At 43.8% G+C, this 16,208-nt stretch overlaps 1 protein-coding gene across 3 annotated transcripts in view; it reads left to right on the forward strand.

Moving 5' to 3' along the window:
* FANCD2 (FA complementation group D2) overlaps positions 1-16,208 on the forward strand; it is a 36,052-nt gene that overhangs the window by 4,729 nt on the left and 15,115 nt on the right. For all 3 annotated transcript variants that reach the window (XM_054076102.1, XM_054076103.1, XM_054076101.1), the window contains exons 7-26: positions 223-275; positions 1,669-1,747; positions 2,847-2,971; positions 3,579-3,666; positions 4,636-4,740; positions 6,216-6,316; positions 6,763-6,871; positions 7,615-7,650; positions 8,031-8,174; positions 8,833-8,967; positions 9,281-9,412; positions 9,801-9,908; positions 10,858-10,967; positions 11,789-11,849; positions 12,518-12,643; positions 13,256-13,329; positions 13,418-13,558; positions 14,686-14,786; positions 15,084-15,199; positions 16,008-16,116. In XM_054076102.1, the coding sequence (XP_053932077.1) occupies positions 223-275; positions 1,669-1,747; positions 2,847-2,971; positions 3,579-3,666; positions 4,636-4,740; positions 6,216-6,316; positions 6,763-6,871; positions 7,615-7,650; positions 8,031-8,174; positions 8,833-8,967; positions 9,281-9,412; positions 9,801-9,908; positions 10,858-10,967; positions 11,789-11,849; positions 12,518-12,643; positions 13,256-13,329; positions 13,418-13,558; positions 14,686-14,786; positions 15,084-15,199; positions 16,008-16,116 (2,053 nt within the window). The remainder of the gene's footprint in view (positions 1-222; positions 276-1,668; positions 1,748-2,846; positions 2,972-3,578; positions 3,667-4,635; positions 4,741-6,215; positions 6,317-6,762; positions 6,872-7,614; positions 7,651-8,030; positions 8,175-8,832; positions 8,968-9,280; positions 9,413-9,800; positions 9,909-10,857; positions 10,968-11,788; positions 11,850-12,517; positions 12,644-13,255; positions 13,330-13,417; positions 13,559-14,685; positions 14,787-15,083; positions 15,200-16,007; positions 16,117-16,208) is intronic.

Below are 16,208 nucleotides of genomic sequence, written 5' to 3' on the forward strand. Positions count from 1 at the left end.
ATAGTTTATACCGCTCTCAGCATTTGTGATTTTCAGTTTGCAGGATGTCTGCCTCCTGTCTGCCCTCGGGGAAGAGATTTCTCGTACAGGAAATAATTTTAATTGTCCTTCTGAGTCTTCTGTTCTCTGTACATATTTCATCTTTTGTGACATATCAGTGTTGGTGGCAGTGCCACAGCAGTAAATCGTTGTCCTAACGCTGTCTTTGTGACTTTCTTCTAGCCTGCTGTCATAACCCTTTTGTTGGAAAAGATCCCCGAGTTCTTTTTTGACACGTGAGTCTTCTCTCTGCCTTGAAATGAAATTTCCTCTTTTGGATCCAAACCCTTAACTTCAAATTTATCTGAATGGATGTTTGCGCTGATGGGTTTTTCTTCATACACGTGAAATTTTCCGGGAAGGTACCATGACTGGAAACTTATGGGTTTATAAAGCAGAAAAACCTATTTGTAGGAGCTGAAATACAGACGCACCTCAGGATTCATTGTGCTTTTCTTAGCTGCTGGCACAAGCTTGGGAAGTGTTTCAGCAGAGGGACTACATTGTCTCATTACTTTAAACAAAGATGAAAGTGGCTGGTGGGTTCAGAAGGCTGCTGAAAATAAAATAAAATAAAATAAAATAAAAATAAAATAAAATAAAATAAAATAAAATAAAATAAAATAAAATAAAATCCCTCCTTTTAAAAATACAGATTGTGTTCAAACAAGGAAAATAGAAAGGTTTTTGAATGTGGAACATCATAGCGGAGTGAGAGGTTGTGAGGTGCAATATAGGCAAGGCTTAAGCAGCTAAGCTCTTTTATCAGACTAAAAATAACCCTAATTGAATAAATACAATGACAGACCCAGTGTTTTTCACTGAGGAAAGGTATCTTGTATGGGTGCTTCTTTTTGTTTCTTATTTTTAGCATCAATTCCATGCTTAGCAGTAATCAAAACAGCAAAGAGAATGTTAGGGAAGGAATTGGGAACGAAATGGAAAATATATCGTTGTAAATGCGTGGTATGATTGCATTTTGAATGTTGCATGCGCTTCTAGTCAGGCTGTCACAAAAACATAGTAGAAGGGTTTCTGTGTAAGTACAGAAAGTTATTCTAAATAAAATAGAATAGAATCCTACCTGCCTTCAGAGGAAGTGACAGGCAGAGAGGTGATGTCTATAAAAGCAAGAAAGGATGAGAAAAGGTAATTGAGGAAGATTTAACCGGTTTCCAACTATGCAAAGCAGCAAACAAACCCAGAAGTACTTTCTCAGGTGGTGCATAATGACCTTGTTGAATTCAGTGTTGTGAAAAGAAGAGGTTAGAAATTGCACACAGTTGTGGTTTGGGGTTTTTTTTTAAGGTTTGGGAAAATTAACAGAGGGTAAACGTACTGCTGGATCATAGAATCATAGAATAGTTTGGGTTGGAAGGGACCTTAAAGATCACGTAGGCTGCTCCCTTACTGCTTTGTCCGCATAGCAGTAAGAAGTAGGGTTTCTCCGAGATGGTGCTAAAACTTAGAGAGGTGTTAATGATCTTTTCATAATATAATGATATTTTCATAATATGGTTTTGATAGTTGGTTAATCTGAATTGCATCTCAGTCTTGCTGACCAGCAGCAAAGCTTTGGAGTCTGCCTTACAGTCTAACTAAGCTGTGTTTCACTTTCTGTCGCTTTAGCGTGGGCACCTTTGGAACAAATTTTCCCCGGCTCATCGTCAATCAGTTTAAATGGCTCGACAGGCTCCTTGACAGCCAGGTGGGTACTCATGGTGCCATCACACGTATGTTTTGTCCAGTCAGCTTCTGGAATGCCTCTAGGTGGGAGGATATCAGTTATGCTAATGAGAACTGATGTTTTCATATCCACACGCTGAAGGAGAGATTTAATTCTGTGTTTTGTTATGATTGCCTTCAGTGACTTTTGAACGCTCTCTTATACTGTTTTTCTTCTCTTGCTCTAACTCTCCTTTTTCATGAACTTGTCTGTATGTATGTATCCACGAGTGATTCCATTATAAAGCTGTTGCTGGCAGGGAATTACAATCCCCTCTCATTTAATTTTAACAAGAGATATTGGATACTTGCAAGCATCTGGGGATGAAGTCGCTATTCCTGCTTTGCTGATTTTTCCCCTTCTTTCCATAAGTCAGGAAGTCTCAGTGGGTTACTTTGTACTGAAGGGCTATGGCTAGAGAGTTCTAGAATTAACCGAATCACAAAGTCATACTAAGCACGGAGAAGCTTGCTGTTGTGTTTCCCAGTTCTCTTTGCTCACCGAGATAGTTACGTCCTACCTGTGAAATACCGTTGCTCCATAAAAGTCTTTATTGTGATCCACAACTTCAACAGGACAGTGGGTTAAGGGTCAGTTGCCATAAATCATAGAATAGTTTGGGTTGGAAGGGACCTTAAAGATCCTCCAGTTCCAACCCCCCTGCCATGGGCGGGGACACCTCCCACCAGCCCAGGCTGCCCAAGGCCCATCCAACCTGGCCTGGAACCCCTCCAGGGATGGGGCAGCCACAGCTTCCCTGGGCAACCTGGGCCAGGGCCTCACAACTCTCATCATGATGAAATTCCTCCTTATGTCCAGTCTAAATCTGCCCCTCTCCAGTTTATATCCATTCCCCCTCGTCCTATCCCCACAAGCCTTTGTGAACAGCCCCTCTCCAGCTTTCCTGGAGCCCCTTCAGGTGCTGGAAGGTCGCTCTAAGTTCTCCTCGGAGCCTTCTCTCCTCCAATCCAGACGAATCACTCACCGAATGACCTTACATGCACAATATTGTTGCCAGGCTGGTGAACCTCTTGCCCGCGGTGAAACTCAGGCATTTTACAAGCATTGCTTTTGACTGCAGGATCTCGTCAAGAAGTTAATGCAGATGGTTAGTGTCTCGCCGGTCCCAATCCAGAATGATATTATCACCAGTTTACCTGAGATCCTGGAAGATTCCCAGCAAAGTGAGGTTGCCAGAGAGCTCAGGTACAGATGATTCTGTTGGGTTTTTGTGTTTGGTTTCATTTTTCCTCCCTTCTGCTTAGCAGGAAAGGACTTCCAGCTTTAATGCAGGTTACACTAGGACTGACTGAAGGAGTAGGACAACAGCCTTTTTCTGCTAATGGTAACATTTGGGGAGAGCTACCCAAATTGGGGACAATTCTTTTTTGCTGTTATCCTCTTAAAGAGAGGTATCAGTCTCCAAAAATGCATTTATTTAAGAAATTATTAACTTTTTGACTATCTGGATACAGTGCAGGTAGAATCCAGTGAAGTACTCGTTACTTTTGCTGGATCAGTCTGTGATCAGTCACTTGGAAATCATTATAGACAGCTTTTGATTTAGCTTGAATATTTTTTTTTTATAGTGCATTCATTTTACACAGTATTTTTTTCATTAGTCTTAGCCTGTGTGTGATTATACATGTTCTACATAAGGTAGATTCTTCGTATCTGCTTCTAATCAGCAGCTACAGAATCACTATTCAGTGTGTTCGGAGGGAAGTCACCACAAAAGCTGCTGGCATCCTACTGAAGATCCATTCATGGTTGTATTAAGAGCCGACTTTGTTTTCTTTCCCTTGTGTCCCAGCTGCTTACTGAAACAGGGCAGGCGGCTAACAGTTCCGGTCCTGGATGCCCTTTCTCGCCTGGATCTTGATGCAGACCTTCTGGCTGAGGTAGGAGCTTTTACCGAGCGGCTGAGTAGAACCCAGCCCCTGCTTAGCACGCTGAGAGCTAGAAATGTTTGGCCATTCAAAAGATTTTGTTTAATCTGAATCCTATAGGCTTCAAAAATCCTGAGGTACCTAAAATTAGAAAGGAGTCAGAGTAAACAAACTGTTTTGGAAACAAGAATGAGAGGTTCAGTGAGGAGCAGAGAGAAGTTTTCTGGCTTTACATTACACATTAAAAAATTTCATTGAATTTTTGTTTCTTAGCAAATGCAAAAGCACTTTGTTCTGCTGCAGTAGGTGTTTACTGCCCATCTGAAGCCTGCTTATTGTCACTGTTTCTTTTTTGAGGTACAGTGACCACACTGGACTGCTGTATTCTAGAAGAAGGCAGACTGGGGGTTAAATCATTGCACGGTCATAGTTTTTTCTCTGCAGAATAAGGAGAAAAGAGCTGAGATGTGCGTCAGGTCTTCCGGGTGTGCTGGGTTGTTGCACTTCTTGCAGTTAGGCTTCTTATGAAGTCGGTTGATTTGAGTGCATTAGGTACTATTTCACATCGTCCCCAAAGGCTGGTGCTGCATGACGGGCTGCACCTCCTCTGTGCTTTTCCCTTTGAAAGCCAATTAAAAAATGATGGAGCCAAGCTCTTTGGAGCCAAACTGTTCTCGGCAGCGCCAGGTGATATGATAAGGGGCAATGGCCACGAATTACAGCCAAGGAGGTTCAGACTGGGCATTTGGAAAGCTGAAGCAGGGTCTGCAGCACTGACATAAATTATCAAAGAGGTGGTAGGGTGTGGGGGATTTGCTCCGTCCGTGGGTATCTTCGAGAATCATTTAGCAAAGCTGAGGGCGGTCTGATCCAGTACTGACAGTATTCCTGCTCTGAGCAGAAGGCTGGACCGTAAGCCTCCGAAGATTCCTTCTCACTAACATGTTTCTGTGAGTCACAGTCGCGTTGTTGTCTCCTCAGGTGCGGCAGTCGGCCATGGCCATCGTGCCTTCGGTGAAACTGGAAGATTTGCCTGTAGTAGTAAAATTCATCCTCCATAATGTCAAGGCAGCAGATGCTGTGGAGGTATGGTATTTTCTCTATGTTGAGAACCAATAACTTGTCTAATCCAGTGCATGTTTTAACAGTGAGCAGTTCCTTCACACACAGTGCGCTTTAATGTTTTCAACTGAAATATGTAATATCACCAAGGATCAAAGCAGATGTAGAAACTTTATCTGTCCTTTGATATGGATCTGGTTCCACTTTTGGGCGTGAGAACTGAAACCTCCTCCTTTCTGCTGGCTGTTGCAGATTTTTGTCATTTGTTCTTAGAATATTTTTTTCTGGTTTAAACATCTTAACTGAAAGCAGTCAAATTCTCTTGAGTTAAACTCTTAGACCAAAAAAATGTGGTTAGGTGGCAAGATTTAGCCTTTGAATTTTATCTAAGAATCTAAGGGCTTAAACTCCACGAGTATCCAACAGACCTGAGACTGCAACTTGGTAGTGCTCTTCTTGTTTTCACCACTGAGTTCTGTGCTAAATCATGTTTTGGAAACATCCCTACAATGGTTCTCCTGTGGGAGGACCATTTTTGTTCTAAGGTGATTCCTCAGTTTTTCAAGTTGCTTTATCTAAGGAAATAGAGTCTTTTTAAAATGATCCAGGTATGTTCTGTCAAGCCAGCCTTGCTGAACTATCGAACATGCTTTTTTTTCATACTTGGAGAAAGCCTCAGCTTAAGCTGCATGTTGGTTGTGATCTGCCCAAAGTTTTCAGGGCCACCACTATGAAAACAGCACATGAATAACCCAGTCTGTGCAGGTCTGCTACAATTTGGCAGCAGTTAATTGTTTAAATTCACATGCCCCAGAATTCCTGTGGCTGTCATAGATCTTGCTCTGCTGCTAATCAGGATACAAACAGTTCCCAGGAACGTGCGGCAGGTATAGGTGGGAATTGCATGGAGTAACTCTTAAGAAATCCTCTTCTGCTTTCTACGTGCATGTGCATGAGACTGAAGTGCAAATCGTGGCTGGTTCACTCTCTAAGTATAAAAAGTTTGAGCATGGTTAAATGCTTATAAGTCTACAAATACATGAAATTTTGATTTGGAATTTTCAGGTGATTCTGTGAGATTGTTTCCTCTTCCTCAGCCTTTTCTGTCCTCATATGTCACAGTGATTCATGCCAGAATTCATAGTATCATAGTGTAGTTTGGGTTGGAAGGGACCTTAAAGGTCATCCAGCTCCAACCCCACTGCCACGGGCAGGGACACCTCCCACCAGCCCAGGCTGCCCAAGGCCCATCCAACCTGGCCTGGAACACCTCCAGGGATGGGGCAGCCACAGCTTCCCTGGGCAACCTGGGCCAGGGACTCACCACTCTCATGGTGAAGAAATTCCTCCTTATGTCCAGTTTAAATCTGCCCCTCTCCAGTTTATCCCCGTTCCCCCTCGTCCCATCCCCACAAGCCTTTACAAATAGCCCCTCTCCGGCTTTCCTGTAGGCTCTCTTCAGGTACTGGAGGGTCACTATAAGGATTTGTGTTTTGCAGGTGATTTCTGATCTTCGTAAGAGCTTGGATCTGTCGTCGTGTGTTCTGCCCCTGCAGATCCTCAGTTCCCAGAAGAAGCTTAAAAGCCAAGTCCAGGCCAGGTACGTGAGCTGGTTTACGTGGTTCTCCAAGGGTAAGGTTTCTTTACCTGGTTTCTCTGGCTCACATATGTCAGTCTAATTTATCCCAAGTAAAGATGCTGACATCTTTATTCCTTCCTGCTTGGTGCTAATCTAACAGATTTGTCAGTCCTCGTGGGGCTGGCTTTCCCTGACAAGCATGTAGTTGCTTTTGAGCCACCTGCATTAATGCCTGGATGAGTAATGCAACTTCATTTCTAATAATGTTGCTACTAGTTCATCTGTTTTAAGTTCCCTCCAATGTGTCTTTGGTTGATTCTGTAACCTCTGCTTCTGCCCTTTTCTGCAATTCCGTCTCGTTGCCAGAGCTCTCCCTCTGCAGAATGGCTGCTTTAAGTAACTGCTGTGTTCCTTTTACTGCAGTACCCACAGTGACTGAGTCTCCTCTCCTTTCTGATCATTTACAGTTCTTCCATGAGCCAAGTAACCACCAGCCAAAACTGTGTGAAGCTACTTTTTGATGTGATCAAATTAGCTGTGAGATTTCAGAAAGATGTCGCTGAGGCTTGGATTAAGGTAAGATGCTCCAGTCCCTTTTGCTTATTTAATTGGACTGCTAGGTGGAGCCTAAGTCTTTCTTGTGATCAAATGTGATATCAGAAGATGAATGCTGGCCCTTCATTTTGCTGGTACAGGCTTCATTCTGCCTTCCAAATTAGCGGTGCTTTTCCAGGAGTCTTCTCGCTTCTTCCTCAGCTGCTGATTTCACAGTGCTTGCAGAGTGGCCACTGGGCTCCACCGCACAGACCTCAAATCTCGGAGTGCAGGATCAACCTTGTTCTGCTTGTTTATGAGAGTGGTTTGGAAAACACGATCTTAGGTTTTTTGCTGTCTGCAAGAAAGCAGAAATGTATACTTGTGTGTATACTGAGCTGTGTGAAGCCTTAAAGTGCTTGAAAATGTCCGGCAAGAAATCAATATTGGTTGGTATTGGGCTAAAGTTAAATTGCATTTCAGTGTGAGCCATAAGACTGTTTCTTGTTCTCAGCCTTTTGTTGCTCAGTACCTAAATTCCTTGTTCAAGCCTGATGTTATCCGATAAGTCCTCATTCAAGTTGAATTTTCATGGTGTTGTTTTGAGTGCCTCCTGGATTCTCTGCTATTGGCAAGATCCAGTTAGCGGGCTTTGCCGGCTGTCCTGCTGCTGAGGAGAGAAACCTGTGAGCAGGATTTCTTTTGGTGTCTGCCTGGTTTGATTTGGTTTTGGAATGTAGTATCACACTCCAGCCTAACAGCTTTCTCGTTGCTTTTGCTCCTAGGCTATTGAGAACAGCATGTCTGTATCGGACCATAAGGTAATACTTCTTTCTCTAGACTTGTCTCTGGGAGTGTCCTCTTCTGCTGGTGTTTTAAAGGCCGTTCTTTGTGGCTGTAAATGAAGATATTTTTCTACTTGGAGCAGAAACTGCCAGTGATGTTGCATGAGTGGTTCTCTTTGTGTTTGACTTTTTCCTAGTATAACAGCTATCCATTTTCTTTGTAACTATTTATCCCTTCTAAATGTCAAGGGACAGAGTTAATTTACTTCAATTCTGTCCTGTTGGAGTGATGAGATTTTTCTACAGTTGTGGCTGTTGGGACTTTTCGAGCTCCTGATTTTCTCTCAGTTTTGATTTCAAAGTGTGTAGCTGTCTTTATTTTCAGCATAATGATTGGTGGTCATTTCCCCAAAAAGGTTCTGGATCTGATAGTTCTGCTGCTAATCCATTCTACAAACACCAAGAACAGGAAGCAAACTGAGAAAGTATTGAGGAACAAAATTCAACTGGGCTATATTCCAGAACAGCTGATGCAGAATGCCTTCCAGAATCATTCAGTGGTCAGTGCCAATTCTGCTGTGGGACTCCCTTTTGTCTTTTTTCTCTCCAAGAAGTTGTCGGATGATGATTTAAGGCTGTGCTGCATTATTTATACTATTCCTGTTATGTACATCTACTTCTCGTTTTTGATTTCTGGTCGCAGATCAGGCTCCTGAGCCACGAGTCCTCTGTTCTGTCACATAGTTTTTAAAGATGAGCTTTCCCCAGAATTGGATGGGCACTTTACATCTGAATATGAGCTTGTTGTTCAAAGTTGCTCTCTGTGATTAAGCTAACTTTAAAAAATAACTGAGTATCATGATATAGCGGAATCCTCTTAAAGTAAGGCCAAGAGTGTGTCAGTCTTGGGGCTTTTATTTAGCAGTACCTTGCTGCAACGTGACAGGATGTGCTGCTGTGAGCTCTGCAGCTTTGCAGGTTGGCTTCTCAACCAATTGGTAAATCCTTTGTGTGGAGATGGTTGGAGAAACCCATTCTGGTGTGCCTTATCTGCTCTCATTGCCTGTTGGAGCAAGAGAAGGCAGACAGAGAAGACAAGAAAGCACCTACAGAACTAGGCAAAGCGTTCGGGATGAGCTGTAGCGTGCTCTTAATTTAGGGACATGAGTGTGTTTAAAATGAGCAGCAATCACCTCTTTCACGATGTCTGTATTTCAGGTCATCAAAGACTTCTTCCCTTCGATCCTAGCACTTGCGCAGGCGTTTCTGCACTCTGCACACCCAGCCATAGGCTCCTTTGGCAGCTGCATGTACAAACAAGCTTTTGCAGCCTTTGACTCTTACTGCCAGCAGGTAGAGTGTGATGGGTGGCATCTGTTCTGTTTGTCTTTGCGCTTTGTTCTAGAATGTATATCATGATCCTTTAGGGATTTGAGGCTTGAATCCTGGGAGCTTTTAGAGCTGAATAAGATTCAGGCTCAAAAAATAAAGTCAATATTGTGGATATCAGGATTTAACAAGCAAACTGAAAAGGGACTTGGAATAGTATGGTTGAGTTTCAGGATGATTCTCTGTACTCGATCAACATGTTCTATGTGAGCAGAACAGGGCGGGTGTTTTTCTGTTGGATCTTTCACTATGGTTTCTCTGGGGGCTTTTTCCTCAGGAGGTTGTGGCTGCTCTGGTGACTCACGTGTGCAATGGAAGTGAGACAGAATTGGACATTTCTCTGGATGTGCTCACTGATTTGGTGAAGCTGCACACGTCCCTCCTGATGCGCTACGCCACCTTCGTGAAGGTACATTTGTTCCTGGGGACATTTCAGGTCCTTTATTTATCTTAAGGATGTCTTGAATTTAAGGGCCTATGAAGAGTTTGAGTATGGATATTTTACCTATGATAAAGGATAGATGGCTGTGTTCCTGATGGGACGGGAACACTCCTAAAATGCTTATGGTAGCCACATTGTTCTTCCCATTCAGCCTCTGATAAACCAAACTGCAATAATTTAAACCAGAGCAATAGTTCTGTGTTTATGTTTATTTAATTTGAATGCAGCTTTTTCCTACCTGTACAAAAAAGGTAAAATTAATTGCCTTTCCTGCAGCTGACAATCAGTGTTTTATTGTAAACACAGAAAGAGATTCTTGATAGATCTGACCTAGTTTGTGGCTTCTCTTTTACAGAGGATTTTAGACTCTACACAGAAACTGAATCCATGCCAGATCCGGAAGCTTTTCTACATTCTCAGCACACTAGCGTTCAGCCAGAGGCAAGAAGGAAGCTATATTCAGGTAAGCAGAGACACGACAGAAAGGAGTTCAGAGTGGGTCTTGGTTCTTTTTGCTAGGTTAACATCTAGGGGTTGTGTTGTGCAAATAGTGGTTTCATCTGTTAACAGTGATTGATGTCAGGATGTCTTTCAGTTTAAAATTCTCTTCTTCCCAGCTGGCTGCAAGCCAGCTTTTGTGGCTCCAGGTGTTCCACCCTCTGTAGCAAGGGCTTATCACAATGACTGCCTACCTCACATCTTTCCCAGAGAGGCTCTCTTCTCTTGCACATCTAAGACAGGCAGAGTTGATAGAAATGTTGGTAGAAGGGGACCAATGGTAGTCTCTAATCTAAGCTCCCAGTTGAAGTGGGATTGTCACCAACATGACACTGCGTTGGCTGTGGCTTTGTCTAACTGAGTCTTGAAGACTTGCAAAAGTGTAAATTCAGCAGCCTTTTTGTGAAGCTTTGTTTCTCCATCACTTGGAAGTGTTCAGAAAGCAGAGTTCAGCTCCTTCCCCAAGATGCTCATCTCGATTCAGCTGCTTAATGTTTGTCCACCAGAGACAACAGGACACTCGTGTTAGAAGAACTGAGCTACGCAGAACAGAGGACTCTGCTGTGAAGTGGTAGACATCACACCTTTTGTGCCTCTAATTTAAACATGAGACGTTATCAAACCTGATCTGTCTAAATTCATATTCATTCGATATGGGATACCTTGTATCCTGTAGTCAATTGCAGCATAATAGTGGTGGTATTGGATACCTTTGTCTCAATTTCTGGCTCCGTGAACATGACAGAGAGAGGATAAACATAAACAGAACGTGCATTCCTTTTGCAAAGCTGTAATCCCAGTAAACCATCCCCGTGCAGCCTTTGGAGATGACGTGAAGTGAAGATGTTGACTGAACTGTGAGTGGAGTACACAAATACCTCGATAGTGACATGGCTGGTGTCTTTTTTTTTTAGGATGATATGCACATGGTGATCCGGAAATGGCTCTCCAGCACAGTTCCCAACCACAAACAAATGGGCATCATTGGGGCTGTTGCCATGATAGGCAGCGTGGCATTAAAAAGGTGAGAGAGAATGTAGCAAAGATGAATTTAACATGCTTTCGGTTCAGACCAAAGCGGATGTGGGAACAAAGAAAGCAGGGCACTGCCTTCTTGCTCATGCACAGCTTGGTCAAATCCAGGAGCTCCCTCTGATACTGCTCACCTGATGCTAAGCTCAAAAGCATCCTGATTTTCTTGTTAATGTCTATTCTTGGATGCCTGGATGAGCACCAGCAGGACCTATTACTTGGAAAAAATCCTAAACGCTGTGTTGGGCTGAGTGCAGATCGGCTTCTGTCACTGAGGGTAAATAACCTCGTGTTTGAATAGAGAGAATTCTAAAAGAGAAGGAAGGAAAATAATTGTCACTGCTGTGCTGGGGGTTGGCATGACATTTTCCAGTGTATTGTATAATTTATGGACAGCATTCATAAACCAGGCAAACTCCTGATAAGAGCTGTGGCACAGATTAAAGCACTTAGAAAATAAGAATTTGACTGGTGTTGGGAAGCATTATGTAGCTCGCCTATTTTGCATTTCTTAATAAAATGCTTTTGCTATTTATTACACGAAGAGAAAAGCCCATCTTCGCTCCAGGCCCTGGGTCAGCGGACTTGATTATGGGCTTTCGTTTCAACCGAGTAGATAAAGTATTTCCTTGAAAGCGACATTGAATCCTGAAGGTCCAAACAGCACCAGGTCCTTTCCTAATAATATTCTAAAGAGCATCTTTTTCATTCATAATGTTCCAATTTCTGGAAAGAGAGAGTCTTGTGTGTGCAGTGGGTTTTGATGTCTCTTAAACGTTGTGCAACAAAAGCAAGATTATCAATTGTTTTCAGAAATGAAGGAGGCGGTGATTCCTTGGAGAGACCAGAGCTGAACAGGGAACACGATGGGCAGGTGAGTGCCAAGAATTGGGTACAAACTGGGGCAGGGTGGGAGAGAGGGAGGATACGGCCAGCTAGGAGATGTGACTGGGAACACAAGCCTAGGTGAAGCAGCATCTGTATAGCTTTACTGAATCTGGGGTTCTTGTACATTGACTGCAGAGCCAAGAATCTATTAACAATTGTTTTGGACAATCAAAGGTCTATATTAAGATGGCACCCACTGGTCTTGGTTAGGGGTAGTGCAGGACAAGCAGTACTGCAGCCAACTAATGAAAGTCTTCTATCCAGACATTATTTCAAACACAAAGAAACAGAACAATGTGCTTCAGCGAGCCAAAGGCAACCTTCGCCTTCCTCTCAGGCTTGGCCTGACCTTGGCCTTTTTCCTTAATTCCTGTTGAAGAACCTTCTCCTAAGCTGGCTCTCTATTTAAGGGTAGTCCTGGGCAGACTCTTTTGTGTTATTTCATGGTGGAGCAGGACCAGGACCTTAAAAGATCCGTGTTCTTTCTTAAAACTGTGCATTTGCAAGACCAGTCACCATAGCTGTTACCCTAGAGGTGAAGCTCTGGATATGCTACAGAGTAAGTTAGTGTAAAACGGGGAGGGACTTAAGGTAAAACTTGAGTTGGATCCATTTACCTCCCCCATTTCTATAGACTGCTCTCTCTCCTTTCAGCTTTCTACCTTGCTGGACCTTGTGGGCTTCTGCTGTGAGCAAACACCAGAGGTCCTGGCTCTGTACTACGATGAACTGGCCGGTTTGATTGAGAAGCAGAAAGGGAACTTGGACTTACAGCTCCTGGTACGTCGCAGGGTAGCTTGAACTCCATCACTTAAATGAATTCTTCAGAAGCATGATGTTTTTCGGGCATTGGTGGGACAGAGTCAGTTTGAGGATTTCCCACCAGCCTGAGAACTCTTTTTTTGTTTTATGCATGTTTAGGGTTTGTGTAAAAAAAGATCCAAAAAATCCAGACTGGATTCTTTGTCTAGCATCTGTCGCATCTATTACTTACCTCTCCCTCTTGTTTCTAACAGTGTAGGCATGTGAACTATGTGCGACACTGTGTGAAATAAAACTCTGCCAGCACTTTGTAGCCCTTTCATTCCTATGATTGGCTCTTAGGATTGAGAACTTCCCATGGCTGCTTTCTTCTTCCAACTATTTCTCTGCAGCACTGAGGAACTTGTAGACAAGCCCATGTCCAAAACGCAGGGAAGCAACTGATTGTGCGTACTTGGCAACGTGTGCTGGCTTTGTCTGGAAAAGGCGGCCTCGGCTCTCCTCGCAGGCAGTGTGACTGTTCTAGGATACTTTTGCTTGGCCTTATCTTCTGCATTTTCCACTGCTGCCATTGAAGCTTTCTCCACTGAGACTCCTCCCTTGACCAGGTTTTTTTTCCTTTCTTTATAGGAGGAGTTTGGGAAAAGCTTGGTGGAGGACTTCCCCAGTGACTTTGTGGTGGATCTCAGCCCCACCGTGGAAGGGTACGCTGATCACAGGCTAAGTGCTTGTAATGTTTCTGTCACACAGAACTCAGTTTGTCAACAAGAGCTTGTCTGTCTTTCCTTGCAGTTCGTTCATGTTCCCTGTGAAGTCCTTGTATAATCTGGATGAAGATGAAAGTCAGGGAGCAATCGCTATTAACCTTTTACCGCTGCTGTCGCAGAGCGAGCGTGGCAAGGTCGCCGATGGAATGAGTAACCAGAGTAAAAGGTACTTTGACACTTCCCTTTGCAGTCATCCCACAGTGAAAGGAGTGGTTTTCAGTGGGTGTTTGACACTGCCATCAGCCCTGCTTGCCAAACTGCCTGATAAGGAACTGGGCAGAGAATTTACCAGTTTGTAGCGTTCTTTTCCTCCTCTCACTGTTAAGCAAGCTCAGATGGGTCTAGAGGCATAAGCTGGTGGGGAACCAGCGGTCTGCTCTGGCTCGGGCTGTTTAGGGGATCTGCATCTGCCTCATTTCCCTTCTGTCATTTGAGAACATCAGCTCTTTTTTCCAAAGCTGTGGTTATACTGAATGCCATATTGAGATGGACGAGCAATGTTGAGGTAGCAAAACTAATATTTTGAGTGATGATTCTCAAGTAGAGTGTCACAAAGGACTTGGTGTGTGTTATCAGCACACGATCCGTTCTCACCTGCAGTTGACTTGGCCAACGTAGACTTGTGCTCCAGAGTAAAACCACAAACACTCAGACACAAGTAAATTTGACGGAGAAATATGGGTTTATCTCTGGAGAATGAAACAGGATGCATCTAAGAAATAAAAGCATACGTTTAAATAGTAGGGCATCAACGTTAAAAATAATAAAAGGCTTTTTTTTGTTAACTGGCACCTTCATATCCTGCATAATTTATTGTCGTAAGAGTCTGTTGAGATTTCAGTCGTGCTTAAAAAGACATAATCACTTTGAAATAAAATACAGCTACATTACATGCATCTGTGGAAATAATTTTACTTTCCTTACTCGGAACGTGAGCAGCAGTTTGCTACAAAACATTCAAGGTGGTTTCTTCACCGCTCACAGCTGTCTTTTGCACAATTTCTTACACTTCCTTTCAAATTATTCACCTTTGCTTTCTGTTAGAAATGCATCTCACTCCATTTTTTGTCCATTTCAGCAGTTTTTCTGTCCTTATCTGCTCTTCCAGAAAACTGATGATCAAGCATTTTAAATTTCTTTTAACCATCCAGAGCTCTGTCGCCGGGGCCTGCAAGAAGCAAAACAGAAGGTGTAGGCAAAGTAGCGTGGGGAGGACATAAGACATCATGAAAGTGGTGGGCATTCAGGAGGTCTATAAAACACACGGCCCACTCCGTTTCTTTTTCCCCCCAGGGCAGTGTCACCGATGTGTCTGTCACCCTGTTTCCGGTTGCTGAGGCTTTACACTGAAGAGCAAAACGGTGGAAGCCTGGAGGAGATCGATGCCTTGTTGGGTATGGGAAGTGGACCTTTTATTGGGTGGGTCCGTCTGACTTGTTCCTGTCCCAGACCTGCAAGAATTCCTGCAGCTGGAGGGAGAATTGTACGGTTTGTGAAGGAGGCTGAGATGTTGCCCACGAGGTGGAAGCAGGGGAGACAATTGCTTTGTCTGGGGATGGAGTGGCTGACAAGGCTTACTCCAAATAGCCACTGGAATTGATACGGGCTTTGATAACAGACTTTATCCACACAAACACCAAAGGATGAGTAGCAAACCCAGTCCAACATCTTCTCTTCCTGCTCTGTCCCAGGTTGTCCCCTGTACCTGACTGACCTGGAGGTTGAAGGGAAGCTGGGCTCTCTGTCCACGCAGGAACGGGAATTTCTGTGCTCCCTCCTCTTCTACGCTCTCAACTGGTTTCGTGAGGTGAGTAGAGCCTTGTTGGCAGGTTCTGGAGGGTCACTGAGGAGCAGCGCTTATAAACACTAATCTTAGGCTCCAGGGGTACAATTGTTAAAGAAGAGTCTTACCTCTGGCAACCTTCTCCAGCAAGATCCTGATGATCTCTCTGTGTTCTCTTCATTATCATTTATTCTTCATCCTGCTGCTAGCAGCAACTCTGCTTTCTTGGTCTAGGCAACCTGTTCAGTTAACGCTGCTTTAAGCAGGGTGTTGGGCTGGAAGCTTCCTCAGTCCCTTGCTAAGTCAGTTTTGATTGTGGGCTTTGTTCTGTATCTCTGTGAGCCAACAGAAGGGTGAAACGCAGTGCCTTCGAGCACGTTTGGACCACATTTGCTAACATTGATGGCTGGTGGGAATGTTCGCTGCTGGGGTTATCCTGATATCATGAGCTATGTCAGAGTTGGTGCAGTTCCACACCCCCAGTCCTCCCTGATCCCGCTTTTCTCCCAGGACTGCCACTTTCCTGGCAGACCTGGGAAATGCCAAGGGATCTCCAGAGCCACAAGCAATACAGAAATCTGGCAAGGTGCTGTCTCCTGATTCTTCTTCTTCAGTTAATATTAGACCTGTAGGTGTTGCTTTATTGCTTTTTGTAGATTGCACCACTTATGTCCGCGTTCTCATGGGCTTCGTGCAGTCTGGATCCGGTCACACGGGCCACTTATGCTGTGTTGTGTGCTTATTCAGGACTTGAGGATGTTATGCAGAGAAGAAAAACTACTAAAATGAGTACCAATCTCCCTAAGTCAGTGAGTTTGGTTTGCGTCTCTAGGTTGTAAATGCCTTCTGCAAGCAACAGGATGCTGAGATGAAGGGGAAGGTTTTGACTCGATTACAGAACATCACAGAGCTTCAGGCTGTGCTGGGAAAATGCTTGGCAGGTAAGTATGAAACATTTGTATGTTCTGGGTGTGCAGCAGCTGTGAAGTGGAAGGAATTGGCTTAAACATCAGTGAAGGAATATACGGTAACA

This window comes from Cuculus canorus, chromosome 11 (genome assembly GCF_017976375.1).
Source record: "Cuculus canorus isolate bCucCan1 chromosome 11, bCucCan1.pri, whole genome shotgun sequence".
NCBI lineage: Eukaryota > Metazoa > Chordata > Aves > Cuculiformes > Cuculidae > Cuculus > Cuculus canorus.